This window comes from Eptatretus burgeri, chromosome 15, assembly GCF_056783735.1.
Source record: "Eptatretus burgeri isolate ZD-2024b chromosome 15, Ebu_testis_v1, whole genome shotgun sequence".
NCBI classification, from domain to species: Eukaryota; Metazoa; Chordata; class Myxini; order Myxiniformes; family Myxinidae; genus Eptatretus; species Eptatretus burgeri.
The window spans coordinates 68,588,843-68,604,111 of NC_140975.1; the positions used below are offsets into that span (position 1 = coordinate 68,588,843).

A 15,269-nucleotide genomic window follows, 5' to 3' on the forward strand; every position below is an offset into this window, starting at 1 on the left:
GAGACAGAGACAGAGACAGAGAGAGAGAGAGAGAGAGAGAGAGAGAGAGACAGAGAGACAGAGAGACAGAGACAGAGACAGAGACAGAGCACCAACAGTAGGGCAAAGGGAAAAAATAAACAGAGATGGCAGATATCAAATATATCAAATATATCAAATATATCAAAGCGAGCATTTGTTTGGTCGTAAATTCCCAAGTTTTGTTCCTTAATTACATGCTGATCTCACCCCAAAAGCCCAGTAGCCGAATATAATAATAATGAAGTCGACGACATCGGCCAGGAACATGAGTACATAAACGTCAGTCACAGTGCTATACTCCGGGTGGACGGTGTTGTAGAAGAATTGGTGAATTGGACTATAAACCTTGAACAGCCTAGGGCAGGGGTGGAGTGGGTGGTGGAGGGTAAAGGATTATAGATTTGTTAATTCCATGGAATAAACATAACATTATTAGCTTACATTAAACACTCCTTAATTAAATAATTCAAAATAACGACAAAAAAGAAGAAACGGTTGGCTTCGTTCACCAAGTTTTGTGAATGTATCACACAAGAGGCACAAAAGAGCGATGGAGAAGAACAGAAGATGAAGAAGGAGAAGAACAACAGGAATAACGCAAAAATAAACTCACAGCTGGATAATGAAGGAAATGGCTTTCCTGAGCAGGTTCACGAATCGATTTCTCCAGTTCACCCACCGACCAGCTGGGGGTTCGTCATCACTGGCGACTGAAAGGGTTTAAACACCGGAACAAAGCAAACAGGACATACATGATCACGTTGATGCACATAGGAGGCCAAACCCCCAACAAGGGGAGTTGAGTCAGATTGTTGAGAGGATTTGGTGGATCTTGTCGGTTTGAGATAGAAATTCAGTGCTGATGTGGTCTGTAAGAACAGTACCACCCCTCCTCCAGACCACTGCGGAATGTTCGGAGAGCTCTCAGGGTGTGCTCCTTCCTCTTCAATAATTATAATATTGTTGTGGTTGACGAAATTCGCAAACCACCATTCAGGTCCCGTAGGTGAGATATCTCTGTAAGTATATGTGTAGTTAGGCCCAAACCCGTTGTTTAGAGGGAATAAATGTCATTCATTCGGGCTGCGACCCTTCAGGATAGCCGTTTTTCTTTTACTATCTTTATTTTGGACCAGCCGCCATTACTACCACCACAACCACCACCAACCACGTCTCAACAGCCATCACACAACAACCACCAACCGCAACGCCGCTTCACAACAACAGCCACGACCCTTGCCGTCACATCTCGCTCTCGCAACCATCGCATCACCGCCATTCCCGCGCCGCTTGTGGACACCGATCCTGGACTCGTACAGGGCGCGCACTGAGCAGCGGGTGCAAAAACACCAGCCGTTCCGAAGAAATCGGATCAAGAACGATTCACGCCCACTTCTGTTCCGTCCTATCAGTGAACGTGGGGCGATTTGGCCCCGCCTCCAGGTGCGTCGGAGTATAATCGCTATATGCAGATTCGCGGATCAAAAATCATTCACGCCCACTTTTCCTCTGTCCAATGGGGAGCCAGCCAGAGGTGAAGGGTCGAAGGTAAAGGAGCGAAGCCCCGGGGGCTATAAAGGGCCGCGTTCGCTCGCCAAGGAGTAGTTGAGTCAGTCAAGGAGAGTTGAGAAGAGAAGAGTCAGAGAAAGCAGTTGGACGGAGCTGAGAAGAGTGGAGAGTTGGAGAGGCGGCGGCGGCGAAGGCAGTCAAAAGGGCGCTCGTGTCAGAGTCGGGGAGCTGCGGAGAGGGGAGGCCGGTAACGCGACCGAGGTCGCGGTGGAGACGCTCGTCGCGGGACCCGAGCCAGCGAGATATCCTCATTCCCCCGAGCATCAACAACCCCCTCCTGTTTCCCCCCCGCGCTGAAATAGTGTGAGAAGGGGGCCCCGTTCCCACCCCATTTCCAGGCAGTGCCAGCGAGGCCCGCGGAGTCGGGGCGCCACCGCCATTTTGCGGCTCATCACCAGACGGGTAGGCTCGACGCGGTCTCGGCCCCAGGCCCGTCTGCCCCCCCTCATCGTTGAGGGTGGTCCCTTTTTCTTTTGCTTTGAGTATATGTGTTGTCGGCGCCGTCTGTGAAGTAAAACTGTATAAGTGTTGCCGTGTGCTCGGTAGTCGGTAGTAGATCTGCATTGTGTTTCTCTTTTACATTTGCTTTTTGTGCAGAATTGTCGTGTCACTTTTACATTTGCTTTTTGTGCAGAATTGTCGTGTCACTTTTACATTTGCTTTTGGTGTATAATTGTATATGTGTGCTTTCCGTTTGCCGCGGAATAAATGTGCTTTATGTTGAACTGTTTTTCCCGTTTCGCTTCGTCTTTTCTTTAATTGAATCTCCATCTTACTTCACGTAAAGGGTTGGTCGTGGGCTAAAAACGCCCGATAATCAATCGAACCATCGAGGTTGACGATAACACCGCTCGGTTATCCCGATAGTACGGAACGGGTCTCTTAAAGTGGCCCGTGTCCGAAGTCGACCTGCGGCGAGGTGCGATCGCCCGGTCTACCCTCTGTGTGGGTAATTAGGTAGGTCGAATTTGGCGAGCAACCCTATCCCACGCGGGGGGCCGATTGGCACGATCGTGGTGAGGCCGAAAGGCCCACCCGTGACTAGTTCCCGGCATTAGTCCGAGAGGGTCACGACGGGATTGTCCGTCCAGTGGGCGACGTGCCGCGATTCGAGTTACGTGGCTGTTCGCACGCCGGCGGGCGCGAATCCGCAACAATATATATGGGATTTATTAAAGATAAAATGTTACTTCTGGCTTGGGTTTCAGACATCGAAGGATGGAAGACGTGACAATACACGCGACGCAGCGTCAGTCAACTCAAAGGCTTTAAAAAGCCTTTTGCGGCAACGTCGGCTGTAGTCCGACCCATTGCCGTGGGCGAGGAAGAGCCTTCACCTGAATCCAAGAGCAAAGACACGTGGAAATCACAGGTACTCCCCAGAACGAACCAAGTTTTTAACTGCGTCGTACGACCACGACTCGCACATGCATTTGTAGACGCTGACATTTGTGTACCGAGTGCAACCCAAGACAACTGCATGCAGACGCACGTTCCATGGAATAGACAGTACAAATCTACTCTTTTGCAAAAGAAAACTCATGGGTTTCAAGCAAGTATGATGGATGTACATGGTGGGCCAAAAGTCACTGACGGTTTTCTTTCTTTTTTTTTTTAATAACTATTTTATTTTTAATTAATTTTTAATTTTTCTTGTTTTACAGATAAAGAAGACCAAGGAGATTCATTCCGAATGAATGTATCGATGACCAGTGCGTGAAAATTGTTAAATTCTATTACTCCAGTGGGAAATCAATAATTCAAAGTCAAAGAAAATTTCGCAATCATTTTACTGTTCGAGAGCAACCATCGGGAAACACCATTCGGAAGTTGATTGCTCGTTTCAAGTCAAAGGGGTCTGTTCATGACTCAGCCTGCAGTGGAAGACCTTTTTTTTTCCAAGATGATGATGGTAATACAGTGTCTGTGACTGGTGAGCAATACAGGTCAATGCTGGAAAATTTCTTGTTTCCGGAGGTGAAAAATTTATCAGAAATATGTTTCCAGCAAGATGGAGCTGCAGCTCATACTGCGAGGCCAACAACGGACTTGTTATGGACAGTTTTTGGTAACCGCGTAATTTCAAGATTTGGAAACATTAATTGGACTCCACATTCACCATATTTAACAACCACAGATTGTTTTTCTGTTTGGATACCTTAAAGATGGCGTATATGTCAACAAGCCACAGACACGAGAGGAAATGAAAAACATTTCCGAGGGAATTGCAGCGATCGATCAAAGAGTTTTGTCCTCTGTAATGGATCACGTTTTGGAAAGAGCAAGACTTTGCGAAGAAGTCCAATGGGGGCCATTTGCAGGACATTATTTTTCACAATTAATCTAAAAAAAAACAAGTTCCATGAATTAAACTTTTCAATTGAATTAAACTTAAAAAAAAAACAAAAAAAAAAACATTTTCAATTTATTTCATTTGTTTAAAAATAAAAGTTTTTTTTAAAAAGAAAACCTTCCTTGACTTTTGGCCCACCCTTTATGTGTGTGTGTGTGTGTGTGTGTGTGTGTGTGTGTGTGTGTGTGTGTGTGTGTGTGTGTGTATGCATGTCATTTCATGAGATAATGTTGATTATGTGCAGTCGTACCCCAGTTTACTTCGTCCCTTATTACATCGTTTCGCAAATACGTTGTTACGTTATGAATACCACGACCCGATTTGCGTCGCCTCAATGCGCACTTACGTTGTTTTAAAATCCATACCTATTCATCTCGAGTGTTTTCAGAACTTACAAGACCAATAAAGCTGCCAGAATACATCGCCAAAGTACCCGATTGGGAGCGCAAATCACCGAAGGACCGACTGTACTTTGCTTCACACATAAAGAAATGCACTGGACTGTGGATTGGCTAAGAGGCATTGTAAAAGTGTTACCTTAAGGGGCTGTCACACCTTGACGTTTTAGCTAGCGTATGCCAACGTATGAAAAATTTGGCGAATATGCTGGCACACGTCGAATACGTTATGGGTAAGTTTTGTATACGTTAAGAGCACGCTGAAGCACGCTGGCATACGTCGTAGTGCGCCGAGCTCGTCGACAAATTTTAAGCATGCTCAAAATTTTTCGACGTATGCCAGCGTATGACTCACACGTTCCGCATACGCTGGCCATAAGTTGTAGGCACGTTACGCGATCGTTGACACATGTCGACATACGTTACTTGTAAGTTACTCATAAGTCAAAACACGTCGAGGAAATGTTTAGCGTACCCGAAACTTATTTCTAACCTATGAGTAACGTGCTTTGAACCTATGTGTAACATATCTCCAACGCATATTGTCGTATGTAGACGTATTTGATTGACATCTTCCGGATGACCACAGAACTTACTGAACGTGTTACTAACTTACAGCTACCGTATAATAGCGTATTGGCAGCGTTTAGGGGAATTGGTATATAAAAATGTGGTTCACAAAAGGAACCCGTCAGTGTTCCAGACTCCATGGTTTTTTTTTTTCTTCGGCATGACGGTGATGTTGACACTTCAATGTCTAGTGCGATTATGATTTGAATCGTCGAGTGGCAGCCTATTAATAGGCTACGCCACGTGATCGTCGGCGATACTCTGCCGTGTGCTATGCATAAGTTAGACTATCGTTGGGCATAAGTTGTGAATGCCGACAACACGCTCAGCATTCGTTGGTATAAGTTATCTATGAGTTATCGAAACATTCTGTGTACATTACTAATACGTTATGCATACGTCCAACACGTTATTATACACCCAAAACTGAAAAAAAAAGTTCAGCGTACGCCAGCATTTTAGATCAATTTTGATATGTTGTCATACGCTGGCTAAATCGTCAAGGTGTGACAGGGGCTTTAGAAGTGAAATTAGATGTTATTCGTGGAATGGATGCTCATGAACATGCAGTTGATGTTGCCGGGTTAGGAATTTTGCCTCCAAAAATGCCGACGTTCATTGATGGAGGAGGAAGAAGAAGAGGTACCCCCAACTTCGAACGCTTCCTCAAGAGGTTTATTTTCATTTAAATATGTCTGGTAATCGTTTTGTGAAAATTTATTTATTTTTACATAAATGTACTTGACCATAACTATCATTAACCAAAAACAAGGGTAATACCATAGGTAAAGAGTGAAATATAATACCTGAAGTAGCAATGTGAGGAATGCATCCCCCCCGCTTAGTCCATTCATTTGTATTAGAAGCACCTGCTCCCTACGGGAGCCGTCGAGGGGGTCATGTTATTATATTTATGCCTATTTTACTCCAAAGGGTCCCAGGATTATACACCCAAAAAATGGTTGTGACCGGTTCAGCCGTTTTTGCGGTACCTGGGAACAGACAGACAGACGGTGAATTATAGTAAGATGAGGAAAAATTGCTTTGATTTTCATCGTTTTGATATTAGTCGCGCTTTTCAGGAATGCATCCCCGTTACAAACCGGGACCTGACAGTACCACACCACAAAATATGAGGTTCTCCGATCAATCGATGTCAAATCTATTTTTCCCCAACACAAAGCGGATCATTCACGAACATTCGCCATAAACGTACCAACGTAACAAATACTTTACCAAAACATTCCGTGAGTTCTTAAAGTTGAGAAAGATTCCCAATGAGATTCTGTCAAACCTGGAAACGTGTAAGGAATATTTCAGGATAGCAATGAGGATGGGTTGGTTATATGGGAAGAAAAAACAAGAAAAGAAACGCTACCGGGTAAGATGGGAGAAATTTCCTCCACGTCTTTTTGCCGCTTTTCTTTGTCGTCTCTTTCGCTTTCCTCGTCATCTTCGGAATGTGGAGTCAGGTGGTAAAGAGGGGAGGAGCAGCCAGGGGAACGCGTGTCAGGCCAGTGGACCTTGGGTGGTTGTCCGGAAGATCTGCGGCTGACTGTCGGGCTTCCCCCCTACAGACACGCTCACGTACGAGCGCAATTTGTGACAACATCATTGCAACAGGATCAGTCAATGAGACTTTATCAACAAACAAAGGAACAGGCTAATCTATCAAAACCTTGACTGAAATGGGAGGTCCATTCTGCACACTATGGAATCAATATTTCACCAAGCGAGATGATTGGCTAACGACCACGTCCAGGCAATCACAGAATACAGCATTCCCCATGTCTCCAGTGCCTAAAGGTACATATATGACGATGCCTTTTCAAATGTTGCCTCAAAGGAAAGGAGAATAAGAAAAGAGTGTCAAATGAAAATGACAGCATGAGGGAGGGAAAGAGAGGAGAGACAGAGAGAGAGAGAGAGAGAGAGAGAGAGAGAGAGAGAGAGAGAGAGAGAGAGAGAGACAGAGAGAGACAGAGAGAGAGACACAGAGAGAGACAAAGAGAGACACAGAGAGAGAGAGAGAGAGAGAGAGAGAGAGAGAGAGAGAGAGAGAGAGAGAAAGAGAGAGAGAAAGAGAGAGAGAAAGAGAGAGAGACAGAGAGAGAGAGAGAGAGAGAGAGAGACAGAGAGAGACAGAGAGAGAGAGAGAGAGAGAGAGAGAGAGAGAGAGAGAGAGAGAGAGAGAGAGAGAGAGAGAGAGAGAGAGAGAGAGAGAGAGAGAGAGAGAGAGAGAGAGAGAGAGAGAGAGAGAGACAGAGAGAGAGAGAGAGAGAGAGAGAGAGAGAGAGAGAGAGAGAGAGAGAGACAGAGAGAGAGAGAGAGAGAGAGAGAGAGAGAGAGAGAGAGAGAGAGAGAGAGAGAGAGAGAGAGAGAGAGAGAGAGAGAGAGAGAGAGACAGAGACAGAGACAGAGACAGAGACAGAGACAGAGACAGAGACAGAGACAGAGACAGAGACAGAGACAGAGACAGAGACAGAGACAGAGACAGAGACAGAGACAGAGACAGAGAGAGAGAGAGAGAGAGAGAGAGAGAGAGAGAGAGAGAGAGAGAGAGAGAGAGAGAGAGAGAGAGAGAGAGAGAGAGAGAGAGAGAGAGAGATATCAGGGCCAATGAAAGGAGCTTTTCCACATGGGATGAGAGAGATCAAATCTGTGAGAGAAGACCCATAAAGCAAAGCAGAGAAGCATGTCGATGTTTTCACTGGAGACGCAAAAGACTGAACTGTTTTCACTGGAAATTTCAAGTTTCCCACATGGGTCTCACAGATTCCTGCCTTTACATACTTCCCCGACCCCTTTCCCCCATGACAAAGGTCACTGGCTTTCGTGGACATGGACCAATAGATTGATACCCACACATGAACGGACAAACCAAGCTTGAATCATTTTCATGAATTAAGAGGATGAATAGCATTGGGTTAGTCTGACTGGGTAGCATGGAGGTCGTGCACCTACCTCTAACCTGTTGAGTTTGGTAGTGATTTCATACCTGACTAAAGACCTCAAGGGAAAGGCGTTGCATCACAAAGTATCCGTCCCTCACATAGACCTTGAACTGGGGACCCATCTGCAAGCATTAGTTGGTGGACGATATAGATCCCAAGGTGTCCTTCGTGAAGAGTTGGCGAGCTATCTCAGGCACCATGAACAAATTACAACTTCCTATCACATTCAGTGGAATGTCAAGCCTGATTAGCCAGTTAGTGACAGCCTTGGGCCAAGTGTACCCACTACACGAGCCGCTGACCGCAACTTAATGGGAAAATGGTTTAAGGAGCCGGGCACGTGTGACATTGGCATCATGTGGAATGTGGATAAAATGTCTTCTTTCATATTCCCTTATCACATCCTGAAACGGGACTCAAGATGTCCGAACCTGGGGCCAGATGTAGTTTGTTTTCCTACAAATAATCTCCCTCCATGTTCCAAGTTCATTAAAAAGCTACCTGTGATAATAAAGTGAAAACATACCTTTACTTCTTCCTCTGGCTGCACATCTTCTGGTCCCGTCACCGTTGGTTCAAGTGCCGGACCCGACAATGAGATGGGCTTGCACTCGTCCCACAGGCCATTGCACTGCAGACATGATTGAATGAAATTATTTTTTAAACCCCCAAAAAAACCCACCGTTTCTTTATTGCAGACAAGTACCTTTTTCAATCACAGACCAATGTCCTTCCTTAAATTATTATTTTTGTTTATATTCCTTCGCTGCTTCATTCATTTTGTGTTTTCAACCCTCGTCACTGCCAATACAATTCACTTCAAACATGTCCAACTGTCATTAGCTCACCATATTACGACCACCGTGTGATGTAAAGATATTTTTGCTAATCGGTTGAGTTTGTATTAAGATTCTTGCGGAGGTTTCTGTGCCTCGGTAATGTTGCACGAGGTGTCCAGCAATTTCTCCCCGGATCACTGCACTTGGGAATCTGCAGTGGTGGAGATGGTTTGTTATCCTTCTGCTGGGATATCGCTTCTTAACGTGCCATTTTGGTTTCCCACAATGATCCCGTCTCTCGGGTATCACCGGTCACAGAGCTGGTTGTTGGACCTGTAGAAATGTGTCACTATTGCTGGACCTGTAGAAATCCCACCATCGTCCCATGCATGTTCTGGTCTTGCTGCTGCGACTTCCCAACTTTCCTCTGAGTTTTCTTCTCCAGTCCTTTCTTCGAAAGGTTGGCTGGTGGAGTGGGTAAAGCCTTGTTGCTTTGCTTTCACTGGTGTGGGTTCCATTCCCATGGCTGATCAGAGCAGACATCTCCGTATGCTGACATAGTGGCGTGCTGTCCAGGATTGCTTCTTGGGCCCGGAAATATTAATGACTTGGTGTATGTAGCTCCCCAATGCTCTGTCGAGAGTTTGGACCTCATTCACCATCATCACCACCACCACCATGTTCCTTCCTCACTCTCCTGTTTGTATGCTTTTTATTTTAATCCTGATTTTCTCTCTTTCTGATTTAACTTCTCATTTTCCATGTGGTCACTCGTACAGGAAGCCAAACATACGTCAGCACAGTTTATGTCCCCATTTGCTTGTTCATCCATTTTATTCCTTATGTTGCTTTGTCTTTTAAAACATCATAGCACACCAGGGACACCAACCAAATGGCTGCAACTATTGGGGATGCCTCTTCATGGTGGTTGCACCCACCAATGCAAGACTGGGGGCAAATGTTCCACACTCTTCCATGCTACCCGGATTTGTCAGGGCAGCACGGCCATAGTCAGAGCACCGATCAGTCCCTATTGACCGGCCCACTCCTTATCTTTGACAAGAACCCCTCAAATCAACAGATCACACTCATAAAGGCATCACGTATCCACACCAAACAGGTTTCTTCCTCTTTGGGGAGCAATATTCTTCCAGCAGTCCTCTCCTCTTTCCTCCTTCTTGTCGGAGACAACAATATACGTTTTCCCAACATGTAAAACTTGCATCACTAGTTACAGGGCCAGAGTGGATCCATCCGCTGCACGAGGTGCGGTGAATGGTTCCATCTGGCCTATACTGCTCTCAGTAAACTATTACACTTCACACATACATGGACCAGCGGCTGCAGCTTTCGGCTGAATATGAAACGGACATAGCCAAGAATATTACATATAACAGCAAGATATTCTTGAAGTATAGAAGGGGAAATGTCAGGTCAGGTTCGATCTGTGACCTGCTACAGGTTTTTTTTTTTTTTTTTTTTTTTTTTTTTTTTGTATACCTTGGTCGAGGCTCGTATGAGAGCTAACACACAACTCACAGCAAGGAGGCATGAGACAAGAGGGGTGGGAGTGGAAGGGACAAAACATTGGGGAACAGACACAGGTGAATTGTGGAAGGGAGAGGGATGGGGATGGGACGGGGAACATGGCGAGGAGAAGATGGACATTACAGGGACTTTCAGGAAGGAAAGCAGGAGAATTGAAGGAAGTGGGCTTGGGTGGATTATCGGGGGTAGAAAAGATCGAGGATTTGGATGGGGGAAGATAAGAGGTGGTGGTGAACAGCTGTTTTGAAAGCCTGGAGGGAAGAATGGGAAAGAATAGAGTGAGGAAGTTTATTCCAAAGGCGGGACCTGTTCCAAAGGTACCATGTAAACCTGTACTAACCTGTTCCATGGTCGGGTTGTCGGCGACTAAACCGTCTCCCCCACCAGGTTTTGTGGTGAGGGGGGTGTTTGGATATGGACACCCATCAGGATTAAAAACAAAACCTGTCAAAGGGCGGAGGAGCTCCTTGTGAGCCAACGGCCATCCATATCTAGTGCCCAACTGTGTCTGCGGACGTCCTCCTGCAGTTGGGTTACTTCTTATTAGGAGGTTGGTGGCAGGATTTGCACTCCGGCCACCGTAAAACCCTTCATTCCGCAAAACGCAAAAACGCAAAAAAATCTGAAAACCCACTCCGTGGGAGTACCTCCTGCGCAGCTTCACTTCGCAGGGCAGCTCACCGGATGACGGGATTGGGGCAAAGCCTTCAGGACCCCCAATCATTGATGATAGGAGGGAAACCACGGGGTAACCTCCCTGGGTCAGATTGCGGGAGAGTGTGTCGGAGTGGTGCTGAGGTGTCGTCCACCAGACGGCGGTCTCCTTGGGTTAACCTGAGGCGGTCCCTTCGGGTGGGTGCCTGGAATGTCCTATCCCTAAGAGAGGATGATCATACCTGCATAGTCCGTGAGCGTCAGTTGCGGCTGTATGGACATGTGGCTCGTTTTCCTGACTCTGATCCTGCTCACCAGATTCTCTCAGCGAGGGAGTCTCATGAGTGGAGGAGGCCAGTGGGCCGACCACGTGCCTCATGGTTGCAGCAGGTTGACCATCATCTCAAGGAGGTGGGGATGGGCCTGACATCTGCCTGGGGTATGGCCAGACGGAGGCCCCTGGAGTACCGGCGGAAAGTGGACGCAGCGACGTGCTGTTCTGGCACATGCTCCCATACCTGACCTGAAGGGGAAAGAAAACAGCTAAGAGGAGTGTCGGCCCATTGAGGAATATCACAGGAGAATACGCGACTTTCAAAATGATGCGATCTGCCCCATATTGCTCGGTGCGCATGTGCAAATACCACTAGACATGGCGGTGTTCAGGGCACCATAAAGAAGATGGTGCCTGCCAGATAAGGAACGTTATCTAAAATGGCTCACAAAGCTTCAAAAAGAAGCTGAAAATACTTGGAAATGGATCTGCGAGTAAGGGCTGGTGTGCCTTTGCACAACAAGACTTGGATAACTTTGTGAACTCGCATAAAAAGCTGACAGCTCGCAGCTCCGCATGCTGCAAACTCCTGAGGATGTCGCCCGAAGGCCCGAACCTTTGACCATCGCTGCCAGCGAGTGGACTTTTAACCTTGTGTAAACATGGCAGGCTTGGTGATCTATTTAATGGAGTCTGCAATTGGAAAGACGATGCCATCATTACCAACACACAAGCAGACTTCCGAGAGGGAGACACTGTATCTGGTTTGGTTGGTTCTTAACACTGTTGGGAAGGTCATATCTGAGACTTATCAGTGCATGGGGTAAGTTTAAAATTTTAAATTATATTTACGATTAATCAGCAAAAGACTTCTGCAACTCATTGGGACTGACTCAATCGGTCAAGTTCCCGACCCGGATCTCAACTAATGATACTCTGTCTCTTGTGGATCTGATTTTGACAATTTTCCCTGATAATATTTGTTGTTCTTCATCCGCTCCAATTGGTTCTTCTGACCATGTCCTTGTCAAAGTGGACATCTCTCTGGCTGTTATCAGAGAACCACCTCACCGCCGTCGAGTCTGGCATTTCACTCAAGCCGACTGGCAGGGTCTCCAAGCAGCCATCAAACTTCTAGACTGGTCTCCCATTGTTACTTTCTCCAACATCAACTCATTCTGGGAATTCTTTCAAAGAAGCTTGTTCTCTCTCATGTACAGATTTATCCCCTCTCGTCTTGAGTTGTCCTTCCCTTCCTCCTGCCCATAGTTCACTGAAGCTTGTGGCAAGGCAGTTGTCCTGAAACAACTTGCCTTTGCCTCAATGAAAGCAAATCCAACTGAGGGTAATCTCGCTTCCTTCCACAAAGCTCGGAACAAGTGTGTATCTACCCTCAGGAGAGCCAGAAAACAACATCTTTCTCATCTCAAGTCTGAACTCTCAAACCCCTCTCCCTTCTCCATATCCTGGTGGTGTCTAATCAAATCAAATCTGTTTCTGGTGTATGTTCCCCCTCCATCCCCTCCCTTACCTCAAATATACGCACTGCTGATACCGCACGTGAAAAAGCTGAATTCCTAAACTCGGTGTTTGCATCAAAATCTTGTGTCCAAAACCAATTACTTTCTGTACCTACCTTACCCAGTCGCACCCAACTGTCCCTGGACTCTGTGTCCTTTTCTCCTGACAAGGTGGAGAGCTTACTGTCAAACCTTGACTCAGATTCTGCAACCGGTCCAGGCGGCATCAGCCCACATGTCCTAAAAACCTGTTCCTCTGCTCTTGCTCACCCTCTCTCTGTTCTATTCACCCTCTCATTTTCTCAAGGTCATCTGCCATCTGCTTGGAAATCAGCAAACATTACTGCCCTGCATAAAAAGGTGCAAAAACAGATCCCTCCAACTACAAACCAATCAACCTTCTCCCAATCATCAGCAAGGTCATGGAATCCATCATCGCTTTAGACATCAAATCCTTCCTCTTCTGCAATGGTTTTATTTTCGATCATCAATTTGGTTTCAGACCAGATCACTCTACCCTGGATGTGCTGCTTTTGCTCTCCCATCAATGGATGGAAGCCCTCAATGCCAGACAGGAAATCCGAGCCGTATCCCTGGACATATCACATGCTTTTGACATGGTCTGGCACCCTCTTCTCTCTTCCTACGGTATCCTCTCTTCTCTCTTCCTATGGCTCACCAAACTCTCTTCCCATGGTATCCAAGGCAATCTTCACTCATGGCTCGTAGACTTCCTCTCCTGTCACAGTCAACGTGTGGCCCAAAATGGAGTTCTTTCATCCCCTCTTCCTGTCCAGGCTGGAGTTCTTCAAGGCAGCATTCTGGGCCCTGTTCTTTTTCTGGTTTTCATCAGACCTGCAAGCAGCAGCTTCTTCACTCTCTGCAGATCTGGATAAAATCACAAACTGGTCGAACACGTGGAACATGTCTTTCAAGCCTGACAAATCTCACACTCTCACTGTGCCTCCCCAAAAGGAATGTTTGGAACCCTCCCCATCTACTTTCTCAACAATCCTCTGGTAGAAGTCCTTTCCTTCAAGCTTTTGGGTCTCACTATCTGCCATGATATTTCCTGGGAAAGCCACATTTCCAACCTGGCCTCCAAAGCCAGTGGCCGACTGGGAATCTTCCGTCGTGCAAAGTCCTTCTTCGGCCCACCTGAGCTCCTGACCACATACAAAGCTTTAGACTGCAGCCTGATGGAGTACTGCTTTCCCCTCTGGGCTGGTACTCCAGCCTCTCACCTCTCTCGGCTTCACGCTGTGGAAACCAAGGCATTTGGGATCATCGGTATCTCCCATGATGAGGCTGAGTCTTTGGGTCTCTCACTCTCTCACCGCAGGCAGGTCGGTGATCTTTCTGTCTTCTCCCGTCTCCTCTCCGGTCTCGCCCCCCCCCCCCGTTCTGTCTGCGATATGTCCCCCCCATATTTCCGCAGGGCGCTCAAGGCCCACCACAACCCCCTTCTGATAAAACTACCAAAATCACAAATCACTGCTCACCTTCACTCTTTCATTCCTCCTTTTTCCCGCCTTTGGAATAAACTCCCTCACTCTGTTCAATCCCATTCTTCCCTTCAGGCCTTCAAAACAGCTGTTCACCACCACCTCTCATCGTCCCCCATCCAAATCGTCGATCTTATCTACCCCCATTATCCACCCCAAACCCACCTCCTTCAAATTTCCTGCTTTACTTCCTGAAAGTCCCTGTAATGTCCATCTTGTATACCCCGTGTTCCCCGTCCCATCCCTCTCCCTTCCACAGATCTCCTAATGTCTCTGTTCCACACTGTTTTGTCCTTCCCTCTCCTGCCCCTCTTGTCTCCTGCCCCTCTTGTTGTACATTGTGTGTTAGCTCTCATACGAGCCTCAACAATGTATACAAAAAAACCCCATCATGTTTGGGTGAAGGAGAGGTGGGGAGTGAGTTTTATGGGCTGTGAGGGCCGTAACAAAATACTCTATATATACTTGGTGCCCTCCATAAGTTTTGGAACAGTGAAGTCAAATTTGTTGGTATTGCTATTTTCTCAAGAAATTTGGATTTGAGATCAAAATATTAAGATGAGGCAAGAGTAGAGAAGATCAGCTTTGATTTCTTGGTATTTCTATGTATTCTCATATATGTTTGACAATTGTAGAACAATAGCACTTTTTATGTTTTTATGTTCAGTGCCCCTATTTTCGGTAAGCATAAGTATTGGAACAAATGACTGACAGGTGTTTCTTGTTGCATTGATTGTTCACACATAAAAAGAGCTGTGTATGTCTCGTCTTGGTGTTAGCCTTTGCTTTTGCTTTGAGAGTCTGCCTTTCGAGTCAGTCGGCATAAACCAACATGAAGACCAGAGAACTGTCTCTGAAAGAAAACCAAGCAATTTGGAATCTGAAAGAACAGAATAATTCAGTTAGAACAATAGCACAAAAACTGGGCATGGCAATTTCAACAATTTGGAACACCTTGAAATAGAAAGAAACCACGAGTGCACTTCGCAACAGACAATGGCCAGGTCGGCCAAGGAAAAAAACTGCAGTTGATGACGGAAAAATCATCAGAGCTGTGAAGAAAAGCCCTAAAACAACTGTCGGTGACATCACCAACAACCTCCAGATTGCAGGGGTGAAAGTAT

At 46.3% G+C, this 15,269-nt stretch overlaps 1 protein-coding gene across 3 annotated transcripts in view; it reads right to left on the bottom strand.

Annotated features, from left to right (window-relative positions):
• Positions 1-15,269, bottom strand: part of LOC147012446 (piezo-type mechanosensitive ion channel component 2-like) — a 182,048-nt gene that overhangs the window by 29,656 nt on the left and 137,123 nt on the right. For all 3 annotated transcript variants that reach the window (XM_085856680.1, XM_085856681.1, XM_085856679.1), the window contains 4 exons: positions 8,392-8,496; positions 6,290-6,482; positions 635-731; positions 229-376 (listed from right to left, as the gene is read on the bottom strand). In XM_085856680.1, coding sequence (XP_085712806.1) covers positions 229-376; positions 635-731; positions 6,290-6,482; positions 8,392-8,496 — 543 coding nt within the window. The remainder of the gene's footprint in view (positions 1-228; positions 377-634; positions 732-6,289; positions 6,483-8,391; positions 8,497-15,269) is intronic.